This window comes from Chelmon rostratus, chromosome 24 (assembly GCF_017976325.1).
Source record: "Chelmon rostratus isolate fCheRos1 chromosome 24, fCheRos1.pri, whole genome shotgun sequence".
Taxonomy (NCBI): Eukaryota; Metazoa; Chordata; class Actinopteri; order Chaetodontiformes; family Chaetodontidae; genus Chelmon; species Chelmon rostratus.
This window is the reverse complement of record NC_055681.1, coordinates 4,241,990-4,267,804: the sequence shown is the minus strand read 5'-3', so window position 1 is coordinate 4,267,804 and position 25,815 is coordinate 4,241,990. Positions and strand designations below refer to the sequence as shown.

The 25,815-nt window shown below is 43.7% G+C and overlaps 1 protein-coding gene across 1 annotated transcript; it reads left to right on the top strand.

Annotated features, from left to right (window-relative positions):
- Positions 1–16,247: 16,247 nt before the first annotated feature.
- Positions 16,248–17,234, top strand: LOC121627516 (beta-1,3-galactosyltransferase 1-like). The gene has a single exon (XM_041966447.1). It carries the CDS (start codon positions 16,248–16,250, stop codon positions 17,232–17,234), a length of 987 nt encoding a protein of 328 aa, XP_041822381.1.
- The last annotated feature ends 8,581 nt before the right edge of the window (positions 17,235–25,815 follow it).

The following is a 25,815-nucleotide window of genomic DNA, read 5'->3' as shown; positions in this document are numbered from 1 at the left end:
ACTGACGCTTCTGTCAGCGAGGGATGTTTTTCTTCGTTTGTTAAATGTGGTGTGATGTTAGCACATCATCAAAACATCTAATTAACTGCAATCTGAGCTTGTTTGACTGTATTTTACTGCATCATTGCCTCATCCTTCACAAACTGTATAGAGCAGCCGTGTCCCTACTCACTCTTATGTACAGTGACACTGTGTGTGTGTGTGTGTGTGTGTGTGTGTGTGTTGGGATGGGGGTCATCTCAGCATGCAGCTCAGATCGATTCCTCTCAGAGGAACATGAGCCGGTCCAGCAGCTAATCACACAGATGGATCTCCCATCTGACAGCAGTCATAAGCAGTGAGACTGCCACTGGATCACTTCCTGTCAGCACTGACACATTCCAACTCACACACACACATTTCTGTCAGGGACTGTGTGAATGTGTGTGTAATGTGTAAACATGAAACATCAAAAAGATGGCTGCTGTGTGCTTTATTGTATTGCTCTAATTCATTCTTTTTACCATTTTATTATGTATTGCATGGATGTTTGATTTTGTCCACCGTCCATCGCTGAGGACTTAGAAGGAACTGTGAGATTCAGTCCCCGTCTCCACTCCAATCATGTCTCTGCAGTCCATTAGTATGCCTGTGAGGACTGACTGGAGCCTAACTTTAAACCTCTTCACTGCTTGTCTCCTTAATCCTAATTAGAGAAATACTTTAAAGGGGTGTTAAGTCATCTAATGGCTGTTTTATTTACAAGTTGAAACTTGAAGCCTCAGCATTTGGCAAGACAATCGTTGAGTCGCTGGTATGGATCAACAACCCTATTAAACCCACTGCAGATATATTATGGTCATTCTGTGCTATGGGACAGTAAAAATTATACTTATGAGGTTTAGCATCGGCCTATTACTCTGTCCAACGTCTTTCCTTCATCTCTCTCTTGCTTTTCCACGCTCTCCTCCCTCGCTTTCTCTCTTTATCTTTCCCTTCCTCCATGCAACAATGGCTCCTCTGTCAAAGCCCGGCCTGGAGGTGGACATGTTTGGAAAGCTCTCATTAGTGTGGCGTTCAGAGATGCAGACATGCAGCTGGAGGTACAGTGAACTAGTATTCATACCGGTTAACCTTCTCCACAGAACACTTTAAATATTCATCTTCCCTCTGCTGATGGAGATGCATATCATTTACTGTTTCCGTTCTTCAAAGAGGAACATGTGGTTTCAACTTTACATCCTCTTTCTGTGATGCAGTCACCGTGGTAACGCCGTCACAGGGTGCATTGTGGCATCATGGCTTCACAATGGCTCTAGCATATTCTAAAACATGCACGTAAATAAACATACACACCACGCTGTGTCTCGCCCACGCTGTAGTGTTTTCACTCCCCCCTCCTCGATTCAGCTCTGCACACTTCCACACACACACACACACACACACACACACACACACACACATTACATACATACACAATTCCTCAGATCTCACAGCGTTTCCTCTGGGCTGCTCCAACACAAACAAAAGCGCAGTTTAAGGTTAATACCACTTTGAATACTCCAACCAATACTGATGTGTTTGCCAGAGGTGAAAAGTTCAGAGAATTGCAGTCTGCTCTGTGTGTGTGTGTGTGTGTGTGTGCATGTGCATATGCTGATAGGGTATGTGTGTGTTTTTTAAGACAAACTGCGTCTGACAGGCTGACAGAACAATGAAAACTAGAGTGTATATTTCTGTCAGGTGTAGGTTGAAGCCAAACTCAGCTAAAGGTGAACACACTTTCCTCTCTCCCTCACACACACACACACACACACACACACACACACACACACATGTATATGGCACATAAGCAGAAAAATTGACTCAAAGACATGCTTTCTCTCGCGTCTCACCTCTGTGAAGCCGGAGCTTAGCAGGTCTGACAGGTGGAATCATTTATTTACCGAGGGCATACTGAGCAGCATGGCCTCTGACCGGGCCTCATGCTGGCTGGAGATAGCCGCCTCACCTCTGAGGGCCCTGAGGCAGCTGTGGGTAGCCAGACTACAGGTCATCACGCCATCCACACATACATCAATGCGGCTGAAGTGCCTGCTGTGATTTCTGCAGGATAGTGAAGCTTGTACTGTGTGTGTGTGTGTGTGTGTTTGTGTGTGTGTGTGTGTGTGTGTGTGTGTGTGTGTGTGTGTGCGGAGAGAGGGGAGCATGTCCATTGATATTTACCTCCCATGACATCCTCTGGCTGCGATTTGTCTGGATTATTTCTGTGAATATAAGCTCATATTTATGCAAATTTACCATATCAATGTGAATACGTAATGTGTTTAACACCTGCTGGATTTACTGCTTAGTCGTTGAAATTGGTTGCCAAGGATTTGGAAAACTACGTTGTCAAGCAGTGAATTAGATCGACAGTCTGTTTTCGTAATGAAGATCTAATTATCCACCTTTCAACTACAATTTAAACCTGACAAATGCTATAAGAGATTTCACACACGTTTAACTACAACATGATCAGATCTGAGATGTGAGGAGTAGAAGACATATATACAACTGCAAAATCACGACAGGTTGCAACTTAGCACAGATTCAACCGAAAAGCTGCTACGCTGTCCATTATTCCAGTTTCTGTGCTAGCTGGGATACTAATGAATCTCTTAGCAAACCTTTTATCTCTCCTCAGTTTCTTAGCAAAGAGCAACATAGATAACATCGGTGCTGAACATCATTTTCACCTGTCATTGTCACGATGACAAACTGCTGCAGGCCATATCAGCGGACGCTAACTACATTAGCTTTTGGCTGTTTTCTGGTTAATACGCTCTCTGCAAACCAGTTTCTGTACCTGACCAAGGATGGCTTGTGAGGGGAAAGAAACATCCCTCTTGAACACCACTCTGCTTCTTCTTTAGTCTTTAGCAAACTGTGTCTTGTCAGTTTAAGGAGAATTTACTTTAAGTTACAGTTTCATAAATATAATATAAATATTTTGAGCTCATCAACTTGTGGCAAGTTGCTAAAAAATCAGGTGTGAAACAAAGTAATCTGCAGCTGTTACTTTAATGTGACTGCAAGTTTCATTAATTAAGCTGCCAGTAAAGCCTTTCTGCCTTATCAGACAACAAACACTGATTGCTGAAATGATTTATTGGCACTTCCCATTAAATACATTAAATGCAGAAACACTAGAAGTGAAACTCCAAATATATATACCGTATTTTCTGCACTATAAGGCACACCTAAAAGCCTTTAATTTTCTCAAAAACCGACAGTGCGCCTTATCCGATGCGCCTTTTATATGGATCAATATTGGTTAATTATGGCTATCGTAGTCAGGGGGCGTGGCCGAAGTAACAGCTGTAAAAGTGTAAAGGGCGTTCCACTCTCTGCGTGCCGTCATCCTTTTACTGGCGCTTGCAGTCAGCTGTCAACCTGAATAATAAATTGACTATTTCACTGAATAATGAAAAAATATGAATACATGCTAAATAGTAGGCAATTAAAATATTAATCTAACGTGGTTAATGTGATTTCTGCTCCTGAACCTCAGTGCACAGCGTCTGCACATCAGTGCTGTGCGCCGTCACCTGCATCTTTACGCAGGATAAACTGTCATCTGTGAGCGTGCGCGGTGTTTGTTTCAAAACGAACAAACTACAATAAAATACATTTAAAAATAAATGTTCATTAATTATTTTCAGGAGCCGCATCAGAGGGATGAAAGCGCCGCGGGTTGCCAACCCCTGATCCAGTGGATGCATAACGCAACCCCAGACACCACAGTACGGTACTTTCTGTCTATGCGCCTTATAATGCGGTCGGCCTTATATATGAAAAAAGTTTTAAAATAGGCCATTCATTGAAGGTGCGCCGTATAGTGCGGAAAATACGGTACTCTTCTCTGTGGTTTTACTGACAATAGTTATACTTGGAAACAGTACAGAAGGTCTGGAAGCACTGCATTCTAGTACTTTGTGGGTGTGTGTGTGTGTGTGTGTATGTGCAGGCATGTGCATATGTGTGTGTGTGGTGTGTGTGTGTGTGTGCGTGTGTATGTGTGTGTGTGTGTGTGTGTGTGGTGTTTCCAATGCCCCTTAGTAGGAGGAATGTTATTTACTGGAAGGAGTGCTGAAGCTGCATGTCCACAGCCTGTGCTGCCATCAGCAGTGGCGAGGCTGTGTGTGTGTGTGTGTGTGTGTGTGTGTGTGTGTGTGTGTGTGTGTGTGTGTGTAGGACAGGGTAGGAGACAAGGTAATTACCACAGGACCCTTCATCTGGCATCCACTCAGCTCTCAGGTTCAACAGAGCAACTAAGAGGAGCTCAGAGCGAAGACACTAAGCAGGTGTGTGTGTGTGTGTGTGTGTGTGTGTGTGTGTGTGTGTGTGTGTGAGAGAGAGAGAGAGAGAGAGAGAGAGTGAAAGCACCTGTGTGTGCACATAGGCCTAAAAAATGAAGACAGTTTTTTACCTGGAGAGACACTGGGGGACATCTGCATGAGAGCATGTAAGATAAAAACCTGAGTGCGTGTCTGCCTCTGCCTCCGTATCACGTGTGTTCTCCCCCCAGCATCGCCTGTGTTATCTAGACAGGTGCAGTTGTCTGCGCCCTGCAATATAATGGGATGTGTTCAGCCTGTTCCACGCTCTGCGCGTCTGCCAGCACCGAGATGGTGTTCCTGATAACTCCTCGCCGCCTGATAGAGGCTGGGGCTCTGCAGCAGGCCGAAGCACAGTGGAGGAGTGCTGCCACAGCGCTGCACATTTGTCTGGACTGGAGCTAGTCCTCTGTCTCCCTCAGCTCCCTCCAGGTGCTTCCTTAGGTAGATTAGTTAACATGAATAGAAGGGTAGCTTTTGTGTGTGTCTGCGTGCAGATGTTTATTGGAACTAGTTGGCGCCTTTAGTGCAACAGTCTCTCTGGTGAGCATATGGCTTTTTAATGTTGCAGAGCCACACCGCTGTCTGTCCTCTGAGACCAGGATGCTGAGGTGTCAGCAGGCATCACAGAGGGTCATGTATAGTTTTTCACTACATATGTACATATTGTACCGTAGGTATGTGCACACTGTGTGCTGTGTGTTTGTGAGAGTTTTTCCATTAAGTAAAAACTTGGATCTGATAGTGTCTGATGGCTGGGGACGTACATCGTACATTTTGCATGGAGGCTCTGTATAGTGAATCAAGGTGATGTCATTGTGTACACGAGCTAACTAAATGAAAGTTAACTTTATTTAAGACATCTTAGGAGCTTGATATAGCTCAAATAATCCACCTATGTAACGATCCATTCATGAAATGAAACATCATACATGTAATTATGGTGTCAATTTCCATTTAGTCAAAAAATACACTTAAAAAAACACAACTTGTCTGGTTGACGGAGGTGTTAATTCTAGTTGGGAGATAAATCGTGATTCATTATCCTCAAAGTAGAGAGGCTGGTGTACTTAAAAGGTGTCTAATTTTTATCAACTAAGTGCTGAAATTATCCATTTGTGTTGAGAATGGAACATCACTTATCTCAATTTTTGCCCCATCCGTCATGAGCTGAAGTGCCACTCTTTTCGATTGGTGGTTGCCTTGTTTTTGGAGAGGCACTTCATATGAATAACGTAATATGCATGCGATTCACATCGCGTCTGGTGGACTGGGGCATCTTTGTCCCGATGGAAACTGCTGCCATATGGACAGAGGGGCATGATGGGAGAGAGGTGATGACTTAGAATAATAATGTTCGTGGTGATTTGAATATTTCCAGGATTATTTTGAGCTGCCTGTCTATCTTTCTCTCAGTCACTCACTGTCACTCACTTATTATTACCTTTTTATATTTACTGTTTAGATTTGGTGCTTTTGATGGAAGTCCTGGTCCTCAGGATATTATGCTCTCAATATTATGGAATTTATGCTTTGCTGATGCAAAATTACGGCGAACAACCCTAAGAGACCCTCAGAGCTGGATCAATAGCAGAGAATTTACAAGCTGCTGCTTCTATCATTGAAGATGCTTGTAGACACTTTCACGGGTTTAAGGTCGACGCTTGAGTGAAAGGGAGCGAGCACAGGAAGTCGACAAGTGAGGGAACGAGGTGGTAAAGTGCTTAAATGAAAACTGAGGAGAAGGGTTTGAGAGGTTGGCGATACATGATGTGTCTACACTGCTGCTGTATTGATCAGCTTCTCGGTTTGTTTTTCAGTCTTACACAAAGGGTCCTCTGCATCTGCCCAGACTCAAGCATGGAGACTCTCCGTTTACAGATTATCTGACTGAACACGAAATCTTTACACGCAAAGATTGACAAAGATGAGCCTATCACCTTTAATCACAAAGGTGGATTGAGATAAAGGAACGAAATCCTGCTGCCGGTTACAGAAAGCAAGACGAGAGCCCACAGATCTTTGGGCTCTCCCGTCTCTGTGGTATAAGACCACCACTTTCAGCAGCAAACAAGAGCAGACTCTTCCTGTTAATACCATTTCATGTTGGTTCTAGTTGATTTGTGTGGATGAAGCCCAGTGGGGCTGATGGATATGGATTATTGCATGTTGAAAATGACTTGCTATGAACAGCAGCCCCAAGAGGAAATGTGTCAAAACACAGATTTTAGTTTTTTCTTGCTTTGCTGTTTTCTCTCAAACCATGTTATGCTTGGTTTCAGGTTGTCTGTTCAAGGCCTTGGCAGCTGCACTGATACTTAGACGCCCACACATGCTCCGGGGGTGGTCTGCTTAAAGGTGGAGTGTGTAGGATTTATTAGCTTCTAGCAGCAAGGTCACAGGTTGAACTGAACACCCCTTGCCTTGACCTCCTCCACTGTGGCTGCTAATAACACGAAGACGCTCTCTAGTGCCAGTTTTGGTTTGTAAGTTCTGGGCTACTGTAGAAACATGGCAGACTCTGTGGAAGAGGAGCTGCTCCCTCTCTAGATAAATGGGAGCTTCAGCATCCCGTTCAGTAGGAATTTAGAAAAATTCCAACCGTCTGCATGCACAGAGCTTTCCTCCATCACATGTGCAGCCCAGCACTGCCTGAGCCAACTACAGGCTTTCAATCAAAACTAGATTACATTGCTGGAGTGAATATATTCTATATTTTATGACATTTCAGTTAACCAGCAGATAGTAGCCTAAAGCAAAGTACACAGCTTCTAATTTGTTGGCAACTTCTGCTCTTACCATGCGGGATGTAGCTTAATTGAGTTGAGTTTTAATTAATCTGTTTCCATTAATTCTTATTAAATGAGTCAACGCATTTGATTACCTAAATTGTTGACTTATTTTTTATTTTCTTTTAGAGGGGTTTTCAAATATGTCTGGGTATGATATGATCAAAGATTTGTTTCTATCTGCATATGACACGGTTAATACAGGCTGTGTAAATAAGCCCTGTAGATTCATTTTATTCCTGTTACCAGAAGCTCGATTTTAAAATTAATTCTCTGACTTAGTGCTGTCAAATTCAGACACAGAATTTTGTGCAAGTTACAGCTGCCAAACATCTCTCCTTGGTAGCATTAGATGATTAAAATCTAATGCTGTAATTGATTTAATATATTTTTGCAGATATCACCTCATCCAGTCATTCATTTATTCAGTGGACTGACAGTGTGTCATCCAGTGAAAGACAGCCTTGTGTATCGTCTGTATTTGAGCATCAAGAATGGTAATTAATGTTGTTTAAAAAAACAGCAAGTGCAGACTGACTAGAAAAAAGGTGGGCAGGTAGTGATCCTCATGCCAGTCTGCTTGAAGGGAAGATTGCCAGAGGAAATGAAATAGAAAAATCATCCTCTCGTGCAAGCGGGACCTGAAGCAATTCATAGCAGTACCCGAGAGCCCAGAGGTTGTGTTCAGTCGTGGCAAAACAGCATGAAATGTGATCGTTCCACAATAGAAATTTTGCAGGAGTCAGTGTTCATTTGAAAATCATTCAGGGCTGTAATAATAGCTGTTTTCGCACAATAATGCGGGCAGAATCCTGATGGGAATCTGTCAAAAAAAAAAAAGCAGTTTAAATTAATTTAGATGTTTTTAGAGAATATTCTCACTGATTTTTCCCATGAAGGGTATATATGAGTGTGTGGTTGGAGCACAGATGGATCCGGCCCACTCTTTTTAAAAGGGGCTGAAGTATTGCTGTTTTTCAGGCCCTTGGAAAAGTGCCTGATTGCAGAGATGCATTTACTGTTTGTATGTGTGTCATACTGTTGTCGAAGAAGCTGGTTGAGACGGCATCCGTGCAGCATGAACCACACACTTCCAGAGTAGCAGCAGGCTGTGACAGCGGGTAGCAACAAGGCTCATAATGTCGCTTTCCACAGCGTTTTTGGTAGCCTTTCTCTTGAGCAAGGCACTTGTGGCTAAATTGTTCCAATGCAGATGCTTAGTGCCTGACAGTGAAAAAAAGGTGCTCGCGCTGAGCAGCCAAGCAGCTCTCAGGTGCGAGTGTACGAATGTGAGGCATGCCGCTGCTGAAGTGCTGAGAGTGTGTGCTCAGCAAAACTGCGCCCTGGATAATGTAAAAGTTTAAAAAGCGAACACTGCCTAGCCCCAGGCATCTGGGCTCTCTAGTGACTACAGCTGATACATTTCATCAGCACTACAAGATTCTGGCTTCTACATCCAAATCTATGACGGTTATCACCAGCGTATTCTCTCAAATCAGTCATCAGGCTGTGATTTGTTCATTTCTAGCAGGGGGGATGGCCCAAAGTCAAACCAAACTTAATACTAACCCTCAGTACGAACTATATCTGTGGATGCTTTGTTACACAGCTGGCTTGTTCTGGGGTCTGTTTTCAGCAGCACAGATGCTAAATGATCATAGAAATGTTACAGGAATACCACAGGCAGCAGTGTGTCTCTGTGATCTCTCACAGTGCTGCCTGTCACTTTGATCATCAAGGTGACACTACTCTATAGAGTAAAAGGTGTCAAAAGCATCAATGTTTGAGTACTTTTTGATACCACATGTTGAAAAATGACACAATCTCACTTAATTATTCATTCAATAGTATCAAGGCTTTAAAGAAGAACACGTACAATCAGATTTTAAACACAAAGCTGCACAGATGAAATGACAGGGAAGAAAATCAACTGGTCCTCAACTATTACTATTATATTTTTGTGAACATTATGTGCACAATATGTGTGTTGAGGGACTTTTTCTGTGGCAGTGTGCAGGTTGCTATCTGCATTTCAGGCTACCAACCCAGGTATTGTGGCAACATTAATGGAGTATTTAGGCTGCAATATAGTATAGAATTCAGTATTTATTGTATAGACTGAGAGACAAAGAGAGACAAATGCTCAATGTGTACTTCAGCACCAAGGACAGCTCCATGGATTTATCAATACACAGCACAGGTTGCTGATATCTCAGAGCCATGATCAGGGTCTTAGATTCTAACCTGCACAAACCTCAGTCAGATAAAGGATCAATGAGTCAGACAGACTAGTTTAACAAATTTAACTCAACAAGCCATCTGCGCCTGCACTCGCTCTGCTACTAGAGGATGGAGGGGGGCTGGCAGGTTAGCAAGGGGGATGTACTATGGTCATTTTGCTAACAAGGAGGACAGCATTCACTCCTCGGATCACCTTCGCTTCTCTTGAGCAACAACTTAACCGTGCTTCGTCTCCTTGTTACTCAAGCCTTTGTCCTCACCAGCTGATATCTCTTCATGTGTAGTTTTAGGGGCTTAGTCCGCCTCAGTGGCATTTCCATAATTCCAGTGTCTTCTCAGAGCATCGTCCCCACTTACCCAGATGCAGCACCGAGCTTGAATATTGCACATGTCTCCCAGTCGGACAGCGAAATGTATTATCTGCATGAATCTAGTTGTCATTTCCAATTTATGAGAGAGCTCAGCATTCAGAGCACAGGTCTGGCTGGTGTGGTGGAGACGGCTCTTTGAATACCCTCAGAAACACCCAGTGTTGTTTCTCATTATGGGCCTTGACACTGCAAAACAAACCGAATGCACCTGTGCTCATCCGGTCATTTTTCTTGAGAAAACACTGACTGTGTGATTATGAAACGCAGCTGTGTTCCTGCACCAAACCACGTGTATTTTTCCTGCTTATTTATCCATCACAATAGCCTTTGCACATCATTATCAGCGTGTTTTAACCTGCGTGAAGCACCAGATGGGTGGGAGTCGCAGCTGATGATGCCTGATAAGTTCTGAAGTTCAGGGAAGTGGACTGACTTTAGTTTTAACTTTCAACAATCATTATAATGTCCTTTGAGGCAAGCGTTTGTTCTCTGAGCGAGTTAAAACAAACGCTGAGAATTTTCTGCAAGCGCTGCTTGGCCGCAGACTGATATGCCCCGGCACAGTTTGGGCTCAAGTCTGCAGTGAAGTGGGGATGGAGCATCAGGCCTCTGTGCAGCAGCCAAATCTGTTGGCCGCTATTGATATCCCATTTCCTCTGTCACTCGTAAGCTGCTTTGCATTCAGAGGCTTCGCACGAAGCCCAGAGTGTCCAGCCTGTGGCCTGTAATACTGACTATACGGCTGGCTGTGCTGCTCCACAACAATCATTGAAGCCTTTTATTATCCAGGAAACAAAAGCATAGCTAGTGCTACACTGGGAGCCTTCCAGCCCTGACATTTTAATTGTGCTTCTCTCATATTAGGTGGGATACGAACCGATTTGGCCATTGCCGTAAAATTCCTCACACATTAATTCCTCTTTTGAATGTTTAGAAGCCGACATAATGGGTTTTATACTTGGCAGAAGATTGGAAGAAAAGAGGATCAAACATTGAACAGAAGACAGTTTTTTTTTTGCGGACGACAATTCTAAACCCCCTGTTGAGCTTATCACACATTGAACAGAAGAAGCTTGAGATAAGGTGTTGAGTTATGGGCTTTGGACAGCGCATGTCAGCATCTGCGATTCTGTTTAAATCCTGAAATGTAGTTGAAACTCTTGAAAAAATCTCATCCCTCCAGTATCACAGCATTCACAGTCTAGTTTCTTTCAGTGGTTGAGGGCAAGGAGTGTTTGGGTCGGTACCTTCAGGGAAGCTGTTGTTTGTTCAGTAATCATAAAGCATATGCAGGCACTCTAAGTCAAAGTGGCAACTGTGTTTGATGAATATAATTTGGTCCTGAGTACCAGTTTTTCCTCCGTCGGATATAAAAAGCAATGTGTTTTTGTTTCCATCATCCACTTGATTCTTTTTGTTGCTGTTATTGGATGATATTTACAGGCCGTGCCTCACTTTCAGATGCTATTACCACATCATAATGCTGCAATGTAAAGAACACGAAACGTTTTGACAGCCTTGCTTAAATCAGCAGTCATGAAAAGCGCAAGTGACGCAAGCTGCCTTCCTGTTTTCCTCTGCCAGTCATTAGAAATCTGTAAAATTGAAACAGGCAGCGTGAAGGTTAGATGTCATCCCTGAGCTTGCAGATGATTTATTCACCTCCAGGTGTGCATGCTGTCTGAGCTCATCCCTCACACACATGCACCCTCCAATTCAGACGACAGTAGGCATTACAGTGTATTAAACCACCTCACAGAAACACATCTGTGCAGCTTTTTTCTTCCCCTCGCTGACTCACATACGCGCAGTCATCCACCCCCTCCCCCCCGAGCAAGGTCACTCTCTGCTGCTCTAATGACTGCGATCAATTATCTGGTGCAACAATAAACGAGCCTTCCGGAGTTTTGCTCCAGCTTATAGAGGTCACATGATTGGAAAAGACAACAGAGCAGATGATTCACATCTATTCATAGTTCCTGCGAGCGCCACATAGAAATACTTCATAATAGTAAAATCTGTAATTGACTTCTTTAATGTATGATAGTGTGTCAGCTGCTGTAAACTCCAGCTGTTTTTTTCTGTTTTCTCAGCCAATAAAAAGCACAGATATCAATTTTAGTTTACTTATTCTTAGCTTTGTAAAAGTTAAAGGATTAGATTTAATTAATGGATTCAATAAGATTACTCAAACAAGATTGAACCCCAACCCCAGACCTCCGCCACATCAATTTTAAATCCTGTCCTTGTCTGTTGCAAATCCTCTAAATTTGTGGAAGTGCAATAGTAAAACCTTTACCTGATTCATAATTTTGTCAAGAACACCTCAGACAGCCCAAGGTGATGTCTTCAAAAAGCTTTTTTTTTCTCTGATCAACAGTCCAAAACCCAAAGATATTGAATTTGCAATGCTATAAAGCAGCAAAGCTGGAACTAATGGATGTTGGACATTTTGGCTTGAAAAATGACTTAAACAATGAATCATTTATCAAAATTGTTGCGTGTTCAATTGGTTTTCTGTCACTCAATCAATCGTCTCGGCGCTGGACAGTACCGTGGTCTCGGTGGCTGCCTCTCTAACATGCAGAAGTATTTTAAGAGCTGTCTCCTCCTCCACACAAAGGTGGTAATAATGTGGAGTCGTGGATCAGTGTGAGGCGTAATGGAGCAGCCACCAGTGCAGCAGAGCTCAGTATGAGCTTGCTAAATTGACTTCCTGGGGGGGGGGGGTTACATTCAAAACTCTTTAGCACTTAATGCAGGCGTACAGCAGACTAACTGCTTTTCTTTCTTGTGAGTCTCTCTCCCTCTGTCACTGTGCTGTCATGACAACCACTTCAGATTAGTAGTGGTAATCCCTATGAGTGTATAGTAACTGTAATTATTACCCTTAAATGTTTTTTCACTCGCTTTTCACCACTTAAAACTTGCTTTTATTGCATGTGGTATTTTGGAGTTATTCTTTCGTTGCCTGGTTTTACTGCCCTCTTATCAGCAGGGCAGTCATTATTATGATCTACAGTACTGCTGGCAAAGGAGTAGTAGTAGTACTTAAATCCTATTCATAGACATCACTGTATTACATTAACTTCATGAGCGACTGAGGATGCAAAGCAGCAAATGAGTCAGTATTTTTGTTCCTGCACAGTGAGAACAGGAGCCTGACTCTCTGAGGTGCAGATATGCCAGAACAAACAGGTTAAAAACATTGGATACTAAGACATTCAGCAGGGTTCAATAACTTTTCATTAGTTTATCACGAGATTGGTCGGTCAGTGCAGAATGAAGCTTGACAGATGTTGCACGGACTTTATTTTCACCTCATGATCTGATTTGGAAGTCGGCTGCTGGCCGACTTCACAGTAGAGGAGACAGTGTGTGGAGAGAGCTTTTCAGATTTTAGTTAACAGCTGTCTCATTGTTTGTCACAGACACTTCAAACAAACCAGTGAAGTATTTCATTTATCAGAAGCGTTTTTTTTATCATCGGGTCATAGCAGCAGGCTTGTATCATAGTAGCTGTGTGATTTTACCTGGTTACTGTTTTAAAAAAAAGACCTTACATGCCATCTCACAAGAGACCTTTAAGTGATGCATATGTTAATGCAAATCATGTGGTAACCTTGGTAACATTTATGACGTGAGAGGCATTCGGCTATTCCGCATGTTTTACCATTTGTTCATTAAAATTGAGTGAAACATGGCAACCACACAGCGACCTTCTGCCCCCTGTAATATTACAGTAAAGATGTCACTTTCTCATCCCATCTCTACTTGGTTGTCAGCGTATTTCTTTGTAAGCTCTTTTGAGGCCAGTAAATCCGAATAAACACATGATAAGATGTGTGAAAGTGCAGCATTTTCTGCTGTCAGTCAACATATGATGTTATTTTATATGTGAATATATAAAACAAGGTATAAGGAGGCAACAATTAAAGCGGTCTGGACAGTTTGTATGGATATTTTGGTGAAATAAACACCACTAAAAGCAACATAATGCAGAATTGCAAATCAGGAAACTCCAACTCATGCAAAAGTACATAAATATAGTCCTTCATCTGGCCACAAACGGGTACTTGAATCTCTCACCAGACTGTTGACTGTGTGGTCTGTTTTGGCCATGCTGACTCAGTTTCTTCTAACCACAAATTAACACCGTTATTACTGAATATCTCCTACTGCAAGAGCTGCATCACCACAATTTAGAACTATGATCCCATGCCCTAATATTCAGTTTGAAGCGTAGCATATTCAGCAGAGGACTTCCACTGAGTGCTAATGTAATTCAAAGTGACACGACAGCATGAAACGATACAGCCATCTTTCAATTTGCTCTGAGGGGAAGTTAGGTCTCGGGACTTCGTGAGGCGCATCACCAAATGGGGATAAAATGGGGAACAAAATCATTGTACAGTCGTTTTGGAGGATTATGAAACCAATAGACCCTCCTCAGGAGACGGCAGAGGTGAAAACAAGCCGATCTGCAAACAGGAAGAGGGGAACGAGGAGCGATCCAGGTCAAGGAAAGGGGATGAATATGATGATTTAGTGGTTTTGCCGGAGAGAGAGGGAGGAGAAGTGGAGGAGATTGAGTGGCTTTAAGGGAGACTGAATGCGATAGAAGCTGTCAATAAGTTAGAGGCGAGCTGTGAGGAGAAGAATCCTACAGCCCCATCAGAGAGAAATACGGCAGGTAAGAAAGGTAAAGGTAGCTCAGATGATATTGTGGGAATGTTGAAATGAGGAGTCACGCAGACAAAAGCAATAAAAAGCCAGGAGGATTGAGAGGGAGGCTAAGAACGGGAGGTAGTGAGACATATGAAGATGGATCAAGCAACCACTGAAGTAGAGAAGGAGGGAGTGATTGAGAGGGAGGAGGTGTGGAAAAGCAGCCATGATTAGATGGATTCTACTGGACCATGAGATTGATGACTCTGCTTCAGAAAGAAAAAGAGAGAGGGGAACGAAAGGGAGGGAAGTGATAGTAGAAGTGATAGTAGGTAGTGGTGGTGGTGGTGGGGGTAACAGAAAAGTCCTGATGAAAAGAACCATGGCGCCCCGCAAATCGCAAAATCTGGAGTCTGATAAAAGAATGAGCTAGTTTTATCTCAGCCCTTCCATCTTTGAAACAGAGCACAAGCAGCATATTTGCACATTTCAGTATCTCTAATAAGATCTGTAACACTTTTTTTGTTCATCATCAGTTATGCATGGTAAAAAAAAAAGAAAAGAAGGAAGTATTTCCCTGGAATAAGAGCAGGGCTGCTGTTACATCAAAGGAGATTATGTCTGGAGCAAATAGAAAAGTCTGTTTGTAAAGAAGGATTAGATTTAGTTTGGCTTTCAGACACCTAAAATCCTGTGAATTGGTTATCCATCAGTGCCTTTGAATGCAAAGTGATGTTTAAATACAGGACGCATGCAGCATTTGAGTATAATAAATGTGTGCTTTTTCCATATTTAGAGCTTAAATTCATCCCCTTATGGTCTGTCAGTGTGTCCAATTAGAGCAGTTCCACAGCAGTGCCTATCCAGCTAACGAAGGAGAAGCTCATTACAGAGAAAAATATGTAAAATCCACACGCCAAGTTCAGTTTGACATTGAGGTCTGGAAAGGATGGGGAAGGAAGGAGTAAATGGGGAGTGAGACCAGGAGACTGAGAGGAGGTGGATATTAATCTTTTCCCATGAGAACGTTTCACTTTCACCTTCTCTGCCTTGATCCTTCTCCCTCTCTGTCTCACCCCGCCTCCTCCTCCTCCTCCTCCTCCTCCTCCTCCTCCTCCTCCTCCTCCTCTCAGACTTTGCCAGCCTGTGTCTGGTCCAGGGAGGATAAGAGGGAGATAAACAGCGTTTGCAAACAGAAAGTGGTCGGAGCTGAGGCAGAGCAGGCCCTATCAATGGAGAGGGTTTCCTGGGATATTCACTTTCTTCAGACCACAGAGCTCTTATCAGAGGCAGTGATGGAAAGATAGGGTAACTGGCCGTGGCGCAGCGCCGACTGCCTAGCAAGGCGACTGACGTTATGGGCTGTAATGAATAGGGAGTAAGAAATGTTGTTAACTATGTCACACGCCTTGCTGCTATAAATGCCTTTTGATAAAAACAAAGCAGAGTATGTTAGAAGTTACACCTCCAGTCAGCGCGCTTATCGTCCGCCTGCCGTTTCATTATGCACTTGATTTGTGTCGCCGCTGACGGTCTGTTTTCTCATCTTTTTTCAGATGCCGCCACAGAGAGCTGAAAACGTTCCTGCCAGCTGCGATGGGACACAGTAAGGCCGCAGACTTGATAAGAAATCTCTGCAATGCTCCTTTTCAGTCACAACACCGACACTAGACAGTAGATGTCCGTTATCTAAAATTAATGTCAGCTGTGTTGCGGAGGCAGCCTCAAGCTGCGCCGCCAGATCTGAGACAACCCATGGAGGCGTGGCCTCAACGTTTACAACGCTGCTGCCACTGGTAACGACAGCCAAGTGAACAGCGATGCCTTCTAAGGTCTCCTGCTTATACTTGCTGACAGTGGTTTGCTGGGCCAGCGCTCTGTGGTACCTGAGTGTGTCCCGCCCCTCCACTTCCTACGGGGGCCAGCTCACGATCCCCATACGCAAAACACCCAAGTTGAACAAGAACGCCACCTTCACCAACATCCGCACGCGCTCGCTCAACCCGCACGACTTCGACTACCTCATCAACGAGGCCAAGAAGTGCGAGGCGGAGCCCCCCTTCCTCGTCATCCTGATCAGCACCACCCACAAGGAGTTCGACGCCCGTCAGGCCATCCGAGAGACATGGGGTGACGAGAGCACGTTTCCGGACGTGCGTGTGGTCACGCTGTTCTTGTTGGGCCGCAGCACTGATACCGTCCTCAACCAGATGGTGGAGCAGGAGAGTCAGATCTTTCATGACATTGTGGTGGAGGATTTCATTGACTCTTATCACAACCTTACACTGAAGACGCTGATGGGCATGCGCTGGGTGGCCACATTTTGCTCTAAGGCGCAATATGTCCTCAAGACGGACAGTGACATCTTTGTCAACATGGAGAACCTCATCTACAACCTGTTGAAGCCCACCACCAAGCCCAGGAGGAGGTACTTCACTGGCTATGTCATCAACGGTGGGCCAATCAGAGACATGCGCAGCAAGTGGTACATGCCCAGGGATCTGTACCCAGAGAGCAAGTACCCACCCTTCTGCTCCGGCACCGGCTACATCTTCTCGGCAGACGTGGCCGAGCTCATATACAAGACCTCCTTACACACCAGGCTGCTGCACCTGGAGGACGTGTACGTCGGCGTGTGTCTCCGTAAGCTGGGCATCCACCCCTTCCAGAACAGCGGCTTCAACCACTGGAAGATGGCCTACAGCCTCTGCCGCTACCGCCGGGTGGTCACCGTCCACCAGATCTCCCCCGAGGAGATGCACCGCATCTGGAACGACATGACCAGCAAGAAACACCTGAAATGTTAGCAGGACGGTTAGCACTAGCGCCGGCGGTAGAGTCAGGGAGGCGTAGAATGTCCTCTTATCCCCTGCTTCACCATCATACTGTACAGCACGTAGCGCTGAGCTGAAGGAGCAGTATCGACGAAGCATCCGGGACTTTGTCCAGGCACTGACTGCTTTGCCAGGATTATTTATAGTGCAAGGCCAAAGCAAACTCATCTGTATTCTCTATCCACCCTCACGTCAAGGTGTTTATGAGAGCCACTCAGCTCAGACTCACTAAGTAGGCACAAATTTGGAAATCTGTTTTCCAAAAATGTGCAAAATGTTCAGCCTGTTGGTTGTCATTGCCAGCAGCACTATGATTTTTATAGGAAAGTACAAGACAGGAAGCTGAGAGGCTTGTGTTAAAGCACTCATTTATACAAGACACAAACGGTCCCCAATTACTAAACTGCAGATTACATCAATGCCAACACACTTCTTTGAACCCAGACATTCGCCTCTTGGGTTGATCTCCAGCTCTAATTATGAATGTTCCTCATATATTTTCAGTTGTTGTACTTTCTGAACAAGGTGTTAATGTTGGATGTACTGTCTGGCACTGCGGCAGCTGTCGCGAGGAACGTGGTGAGTTTACAACGTAATGACTCGTTTAAACATGCTAAAAAAAAAACACTCGTATCATGTAGGAGAGCGGCGGAAACGGTGAGCGGACGTGTTTTCCTCCCAGAAGCAGACATATTTTCTTACAACACATCCACAGATCTTTGTTTCGTGCAATGAAAAAAACATTTGTTCAAAGCGTATCCGGACGGCGGGAAGATATCGGCTGCTTGCATTCCCAAGTGAATGTTACTTCTGTTAATGTGTAATGTGCAGTTATTTGTCTCGGGCAGTGCTGCAGACTATTATATTTTCTATTACTTGAACATGAAGGAGAGCAGATGTACTGCAAGTGCAGTGTGTACTGAGGACAAATATTACATTTTTGAGTGCTTTCTTCTTTTCATTTACTTGAGATTAAATAAACCGCTTTTATAAGGCTTGATATTGTATTTATTACAGAAAACAAATGAAAGTTTTTATTCAGCTGGATTTAATACACATTATCTGGAAGTTAATGCACCAGCGAAAGTAGATTACGCTGCGGTTTGACTGTGGGAAAACACGAGTGGTAGAAATGAAAGCTGTTCATTCAGCAGCAGCTGAGCTCAGGTTGAAGCTCTCATCGCGTCACTGGCGGTCGACAGCCTCCGTGTGGCGCTGCAAGCAGCGCAGCCGAGTGATTTTCGATTCAGGTGTCGGTGTGTGTAAGTGGCCGGCAGCGTGTGATTAAATCAAATGCAGCATCTGTGTAATTAGCAGATGAATGGCTGTCTTCAACCATAATGTCTTAACTAGTAGAATTATAGAGGTGCGTAGCTTCATCTATCAATTATTTCATTTGATCTGGACAACAAAAACACATATTCATTAATTTCTGCTTTTCTTTGAGGCATCTTACTTCTGTTTTTCTATTTATTTTACTTTGTTTCTCCACCGTTTACCACAGACTGCAAATTGTACGCACCTGCAGGAGCGTTGCAGAGTCAAAGAGAGCATCCCTCACTTGGATGTTTGAGCAGAAGGATGTCTTCATTCATCTGCTCACCTTGAAGCTCTGTTTTGACACAACCAACCACAGGCAGAAGTTTAGTGACCCATCATTGCATCTGTATGAGGATTATTATGGGGAGGGATTGTCAGTGATTGCACTCATCATGACTGTGTCACACACAGACTACACATATAGAAAAGCTGTGTGATGTGCAGTGTTGCTGATCTAATATCCACACATTCTGGTGAGTGTAATAAAACCTGGATGTTCACAGGTCTTCACTGGTGAACCTGTGAGTGAAGCTTATTATCTGTCATGAACAGTAGCTCTGCTCTGAAATCTCTTTCCTTTCTTGCTTTCGTTTCTCTTGAAGGTGAAAACAGTGAACCACTCAATCATTTCCCACTTTGATGCCTCTGAAAAACAGACAAGATTAATATTGATTGTTAATTTCTGTTTTCCTGCATCTTATTCTTAGCTTAAAGCGCCGAATAGCATACATGTGTGGAGGCACGTATGGACAAATCTGCACCAAACAACATCACTGTAATTAGGTTGCTCCAGCTTCAGATGCCTACAGGTGTGTGTGTGTGTGTGTGTGTGTGTGTGTGTGTGTGTGCGTGTGAGTGTGTGCGCACACACCGGATTTGTGAACTCTTTGTTCCAGGCATCATCATCATCTGAGGGAGCAGCAGCTCTCCTGCGGGATTTGGTGCCGGAGAAATGAAAAATGTCTTCAGTTCAGTACTTGCAAAGATAAACATAAAAATGTGGGAAGCACTTGTGGCGAGGCTCTTTCCTCAAACAGTTTCGCTCGGAAAACCTTGTGGGAGTTTGTAGGCAGAAAACACACCGTTGCTGTTATGATTTCTTCATAATAAATCTATTCCCGCTTGGCATCTTTACGTCAAACACTTCTTTTTGATCAGTTTCTAGAACAGTTTTGGAAACTAAAATATAATTGAAACAGTTTTACTCCAGTGTATCAGTTTAGGGTGCGTTTGTTCTTTAGGTTTATTGTGCATGAAAGAAGAGAATTCAACCCCTAACAGCCGCGGTATGTTATCAGTTAATGACTTTATTTTCTTGAAAAAATGCACAAGCATAGTCTGCCCAGTAGTATACATGTGAAATAATTGTTATTCCCGGCTTCTTATCCTCAGTGCTGTGTTTTGCATTCCTCTGATCACCCCCTATGGCATATGCAATTTGATACAATATGCTGAGTAATAGAAAGTCTGCTCTGTAATTGGCCAAAGAAGCCAGTGGTAGAGCATTTAAAAGGCTAAAGCTTGGGGAAAATGAAAAGCGAGTGATTATTCCGGGGCTTGTGGTAAATGAACCTCATAACGAGCGAGGCGGAGTGCTAGACAATTGGGAACACTCAGATTTCAAAACAAAGCATCGGAAGGCAGGCCTGTGGAGCCTTGAGTAGGAATAAAAACTGTTAGGGCGCAGAGTAGACCTTGGTTTGGCATTGTGGTCTGGTTAGATGTGAAGGCTGGAGGCAAATTCTTTAACGCTGCATAATCCGCTTCAGAGAGCATCTCAGGAAAAAGCAGCGTTTTTCTTTCATCCTCCTGTGCATATTCATATTCTCATGCATATTCTTTTGCTCTGAATACGTTCTCCTCAGCCTTCCAGCTAGCGCGACCTCTTCGTGACCTGTCCTTTGAGGCACAGAGGATGTTTACGAGAAAATAGCCGTGGAATAAATTGGCGGTGTGCAATCTACCATCTGTGCAGGCGCAGTTATACCAAGGTGACAGAAAAGAGGCTCGTTGAGAGCAGCTGTGGAGCCGCTGCACAATCCTCTTCTTCCTCTGACAAAAGTGTCTTCAGAGCGACGCTGGGAAGCATCACGGCGCCGCAGCTTTCCTCAAATGATAACAATCACTCCCTGTGCAAGTGGCTCGGCCTGAAGCTGTGCTCTTTTTGTTGCTTGATTACTGTGATGTTTGGATGTGCCCTGTGTGTGTGAGTGTATGCAACAAGTTTTTGATTACTTAAAAACATAAGTGCATTAGCTTTCTGTAAACTTTGGAAGCAAAAATTTCCCTTTTCTGTGTTTTTACTGCATCTAACTCTAACTCCTATAAAAGACCCCTCTCTAGACAGGACACTTGGTTCCTTCCAGCTAAAGGGCTACAGTTTAGTCTAGTGCAGTTGTAGACCATCAGTTGGCTTCTCTTTTGCAGCCTTGCCAGTGTCTCAACTTGAACTGTAGAGGTAGGTAAAAGGTGAAGAAGTGCATTACACAACTCTTCTTGAAAAGTCGGTCAAACTGCAGCAAATGTTAATAAAACTTTTATGCAAAATCAAAAATCGTAATAGTCTATCATGCAAACATAACTTCTACAGCATCCATACATCTCTATATGTTTTCATTCTGAATGTCTGTCTGTGCTATGAAACGTGTACCATACCAACCCACAGCCAGTGTGGTCTATTAGGTAATAATAGGCATGCTAACAAATAAGCTTGCTAGCAGTAGGGATAGTTGGGTGACCCCTGGCAGTCACGTGACCCCCTCTCTGCTGGTTTTAGCGATCTTTCGAGAGTCTCCCATAGACAGACAGGTAGTGTAGCTAATGGAAACTGGTTGATTTAATTGGATTAAATCTGGCAGTTATTGAGCGCTTCAGAAATAAAGTCTTCTGCAGCTAAAGGGACATTAGTATAACTGCTAGTGACTTAAGCACCAGAGGTTTCAGAATGTCATATTACATGTTCATATGAGCATCCAGGTAGCAGAGCAGAGAGGGCAAACAAATATATACAAGACTTTCTGCAGGCTCCGTTTATCTGACACAGCATTAATTCAGGTAGCATAAAGCACTGCACCTCCACCATACAGATCAACACAGGGTTGTATCTTAAAAATTCAATGACAGTGAGGTAAAACTGTTGAGTTTCACCTGGACACATGACGCCGCTGCATGATGCCTGTGTTCATACGAGCATCAGTCAGCTGTTTTCCCACCTGGAGGATGCAGGTCGGTGAAGCTGATATTTATTTGCGTCAAACTCAGACTCAAAGGTCAAAACTTGCTGCAGTTCAGCAATCAAAAGCACAGGAGCTATTCATCTTCATCCTGTCTGCCACGTTTTAAACATTTGATAAATATACATCAAACAAAAGTCGATTTTGGACGCCGGCTGCCTCTGAGAATGAACAATTCAAATTTGCTTTGAAATTACTCCTCTGCAAAACAAATCAATGGCAGCGGTGCAGAATAAGCTCCGGACTCACGCGTTCGCCTTTGCATCGCTGCATAAATGACGTACTTGTCACTTGGTGTTTATAGGCAATCACACTCTGCGTGGATCACATCTTGCCGTCACTCCAAGTGTGTCCGGCAGCAGAAAGTCAACCCCTGCGGCAGAACAACTCGGATAAGTAAAGCAAAACTTTAATATTGATATCTGGCATTAATATTGATATCTGTCCTTGTCAATGACAGCATTTCAGCAGAATGAATTATTTTCTGTCATCCATAACAGATAGATGGGGTTTAAATAGGAAGCATGCATCAGGACGTGAGGCAGGGGCTTGACAGAGATAAGTGTGACAGCCACGCTGAATTTCAATTGCACGAGTGATAAATTAACTCTTAATGGCCTGGGATGGAAACCGATCTCCTGGAAGCGGTGGAGGCATGAAGCTCAACCTCACATTCTTCCCGAGGCAGCCCGCTCATATTTATGACCATCTGCAAGCTTAGGAGGAATATTTGCATGACAGTGGAGTCTCATAAATACCTGATGGGCTTGTGAAGATCAAGATCATTTGATTCAGGGAGCAGGTAAAGGTACCAGGTACAGGCTTGCTGTGTACTTGATGTCAGTATTTTTATAATTTAAAACACCCGGGGAAAGTCTGCAACTCATATTTGCGGTGCAGTATGCAGAGTCTTTGGGAGTCAGTCTGTTTGATGTATATGAAGGTGATCTCTGTATTCTCGTCTTGTCTTGCCGCTTGCATCCATGCAAACAGCTGCGCTCACTCAGCCTGTCCAAAGGCTACTGAGGCAGCTCAGCCATTTACTGCAATGTAGAGCGCAATCGTTCCAAACCTCATGATGAGGGGGGACGCTCAGGTCCCCCCTTCATCATGTCATCCATTGTGTTTCAGATGTGTTCATGTCAACTGAGTTTGAGGTGGAAGTAACGCTACATAAATTTGTTTTTTCATACACTATTAATTGCAATCTTTTTATATTCATTCTTAAACTCTAGAGATGCAGAATTTGGCCACTTTGCATTCATCTTCCAGCAAATGAGATGGGAGGATACTAAATCCTTGTTGTCTTAATTAAAGCTTAGTGAAGTGAAGCTGTCAAGGCCTGAAGCTACTTTGTTAGATACGTTTGGGAAAATGGTTAATTAGTTATTGTTGCATGTGTTCAAAGGACAGAATTAAACCTCTCTTCAAAACAGCTGCAGCTGAAATATAGTATCCTTAACCTCATGCCAGGACGGAGAGCTACTTTAATTCATATGTTTTATCCATTGTGATGGCCCCCATGTGAGATCAACAGATGGACTTTTATGGAAGGTCTGCAGTGGTCTCATGGTAACACTGATCTCAGGATAAGCCTCATTTTCTTTTGATTACAATATAACTACACTAAGACCCAAGAAAAAAGTGTTCTGACAACATTCTGAGCAGTTTTATGATGTTTTTGTGATCAGTTTGTTACATTTCAGAGTAACTGGTGTGTTGGGCAGGTGAGCTACGCTACCAGTTACCTCACATTAAATGAAGCTTCAGCCTGTGGCGAGCTAAGCTACCGCGGCTTGGCTAAAGTTTACTGCAGCCAAGCTACTTTTTTTTTTTTTTTTACATTTACATTTTTTTACATTTCAAGTCACTGCTATCGGTGATCAATAAAACTGTCAGTCAAACAGACTGGCAGGCAAAAAAAAACGTTATATTAAGTGGTTAATTAGACGGTAAACCATGCTCTCTGCTCTCACTGCTCAAAAACCAACATGACAACAACAACAAACAAACAAGCGTGTGCTGCTCATAATAACAAAAAGCCGGTGTTGAAAGTGTGTCGCACAAGGACTGAAAGCAGGGGGATACAGCGAGACAACCAATCAAACAGAATGAGTTTAACTTTGGACAGAGCCAGGCTCTGCTCGCTCTTTTTGCCTTTTCACGTGTTATGCTAGGCTAAGCTCGTTGTCCCCTGGCTCTGACAGACAGAAGCACAGTTGTATCAGTCTTCGTAGAGATATTCCCCAATGATGTCTGACAGCCATAGCTGAAAGCTTCTGCTCCCGGACTCTGAAACCCTCCTGGTCTTTTACGCTGGGTCATTGACTTTGATTAAACTCCTACAGCCCACTGCACTAAGACGTTTAACACTGATTTAGCAGGTTTGGTCACTTTTACATCTCATGCATCACATCTGCAGCAGAGGGCTGAGCTGCTTTTGTCCACACGTTGGGTCCGAGATGCTGTTTTAATTTGCTTCTCGACAAAATGGACTCTTTCAGTCATAAACCGCGGTCCAGGACACTCTGGTGGGGACCCGTGGGGAGTTCATTGCCTTATTTGGGAGGTAATTAATCTGTATTAAAAGCACATCCATCTCACTCCTCACCTGACCCACATCTCACTTGCAATTTTTTTGCTTCAGAAACACGAACCGCTGGGAACACGCCCGAAGAGACGGTGGGGAAAAGGAGGAGAAGACGACTGCTTTCCAGGAGGGAGGATGGAGGAGTTTAAAGATGGAAAAATAGCACAGAGCGTCGATCGATGCCTGAAAAAGACTTGTAATCTCCCATAAAGGTGTCTCACAAGAATAATGGCGGGCTGTGTTTTCTGCATACTTGTCTGCTCGTTCTCTTTTTCTCCATTTGTTTTTTTACCTTTCGCTCTCTGGCCCCATTTCTCTCATTTCATCTCCTCTCTGTCTCAGATAATCTAAGCCAGGCTTAAGCCTCCATCGACTCGATCTGCCTCCTCTCTCGCAGTTTCCCCCTGTCTGATTCGGTTCGTACTGGGAAATCCTCAGCAGATGCCTGAGAGCCTGGTTTGGCTGGTTCCGTGCTGTTGACAGACAACACAGCTTTAAATGTGAAAACAAGGCTATTTCGAGCGGGCTTTGCAGAGATGGAATGCATGAATTTATAGACAGAGCGTGTTATGGGGAAAAAAACCTCACAGACGTTTTCTTGTTTGACTTGTTTGACATTTTTCTCCGAACTTGTCAACACGAAATGCTTTGTGAGAACACCGCGGAGGAAAATGCAAACATTTTGTGCCTGTCGTGCTGAGGCCTTTATCCTGAGCTGTTGCACATACTGCACATGGATACACATCAGAAGTTCCTATTGATCTGGATTTTGCAGCAAGTGTTTTACATTTATTAATTGGCTGTAGCTCACAGCATTTGCTGCTTGTTGTTAAGTCTGGCAAGGTGGAAGGAACAACCACTGCTCAATTTAATATTCAACTCACTGCCAAGTCAGTATTATCTACATAAAATGCCATGTTTTGGCCAAAATGACTGCAGGCTTTGAGAAGATAAGACAAATTCAGAGAGAGAAAGCCATCATGAATCACAATTACATTTAAAGTGGACCGTAAAAAAGGCAGAATTTTCATACTCTGGCCATTAATTGTACAATTGGATTGGAGCAATATTGCTGAAAAGCCATCAGACAGGGAAGAATAAATAGCCGTTGCTAACATTCAGCACCAGCGGAGGAAGCGGTGTGTCTTTTATGTAGCGAGGAAGAAAGCGAGGGCGTGGAGGTCGAGGTGGTGGATGTGTTTGCAGACCAGAGTTTGTCTCATCACAGACCTGTAATCCACCTCGATCTTATCCCACCTTAACCAGGTGTTTCTCTTTCTTCTTCTCCGCTTTCTTCAGCATCCCCAAGTCGTCTATGCCAGTGCTTGATTGGTCTAATTGTGTGCATGTGGCACTGCTCACCAGCCAAAACACTTGTGCTTGTTTCTTCATTAAAAAAGAATAAAGATTC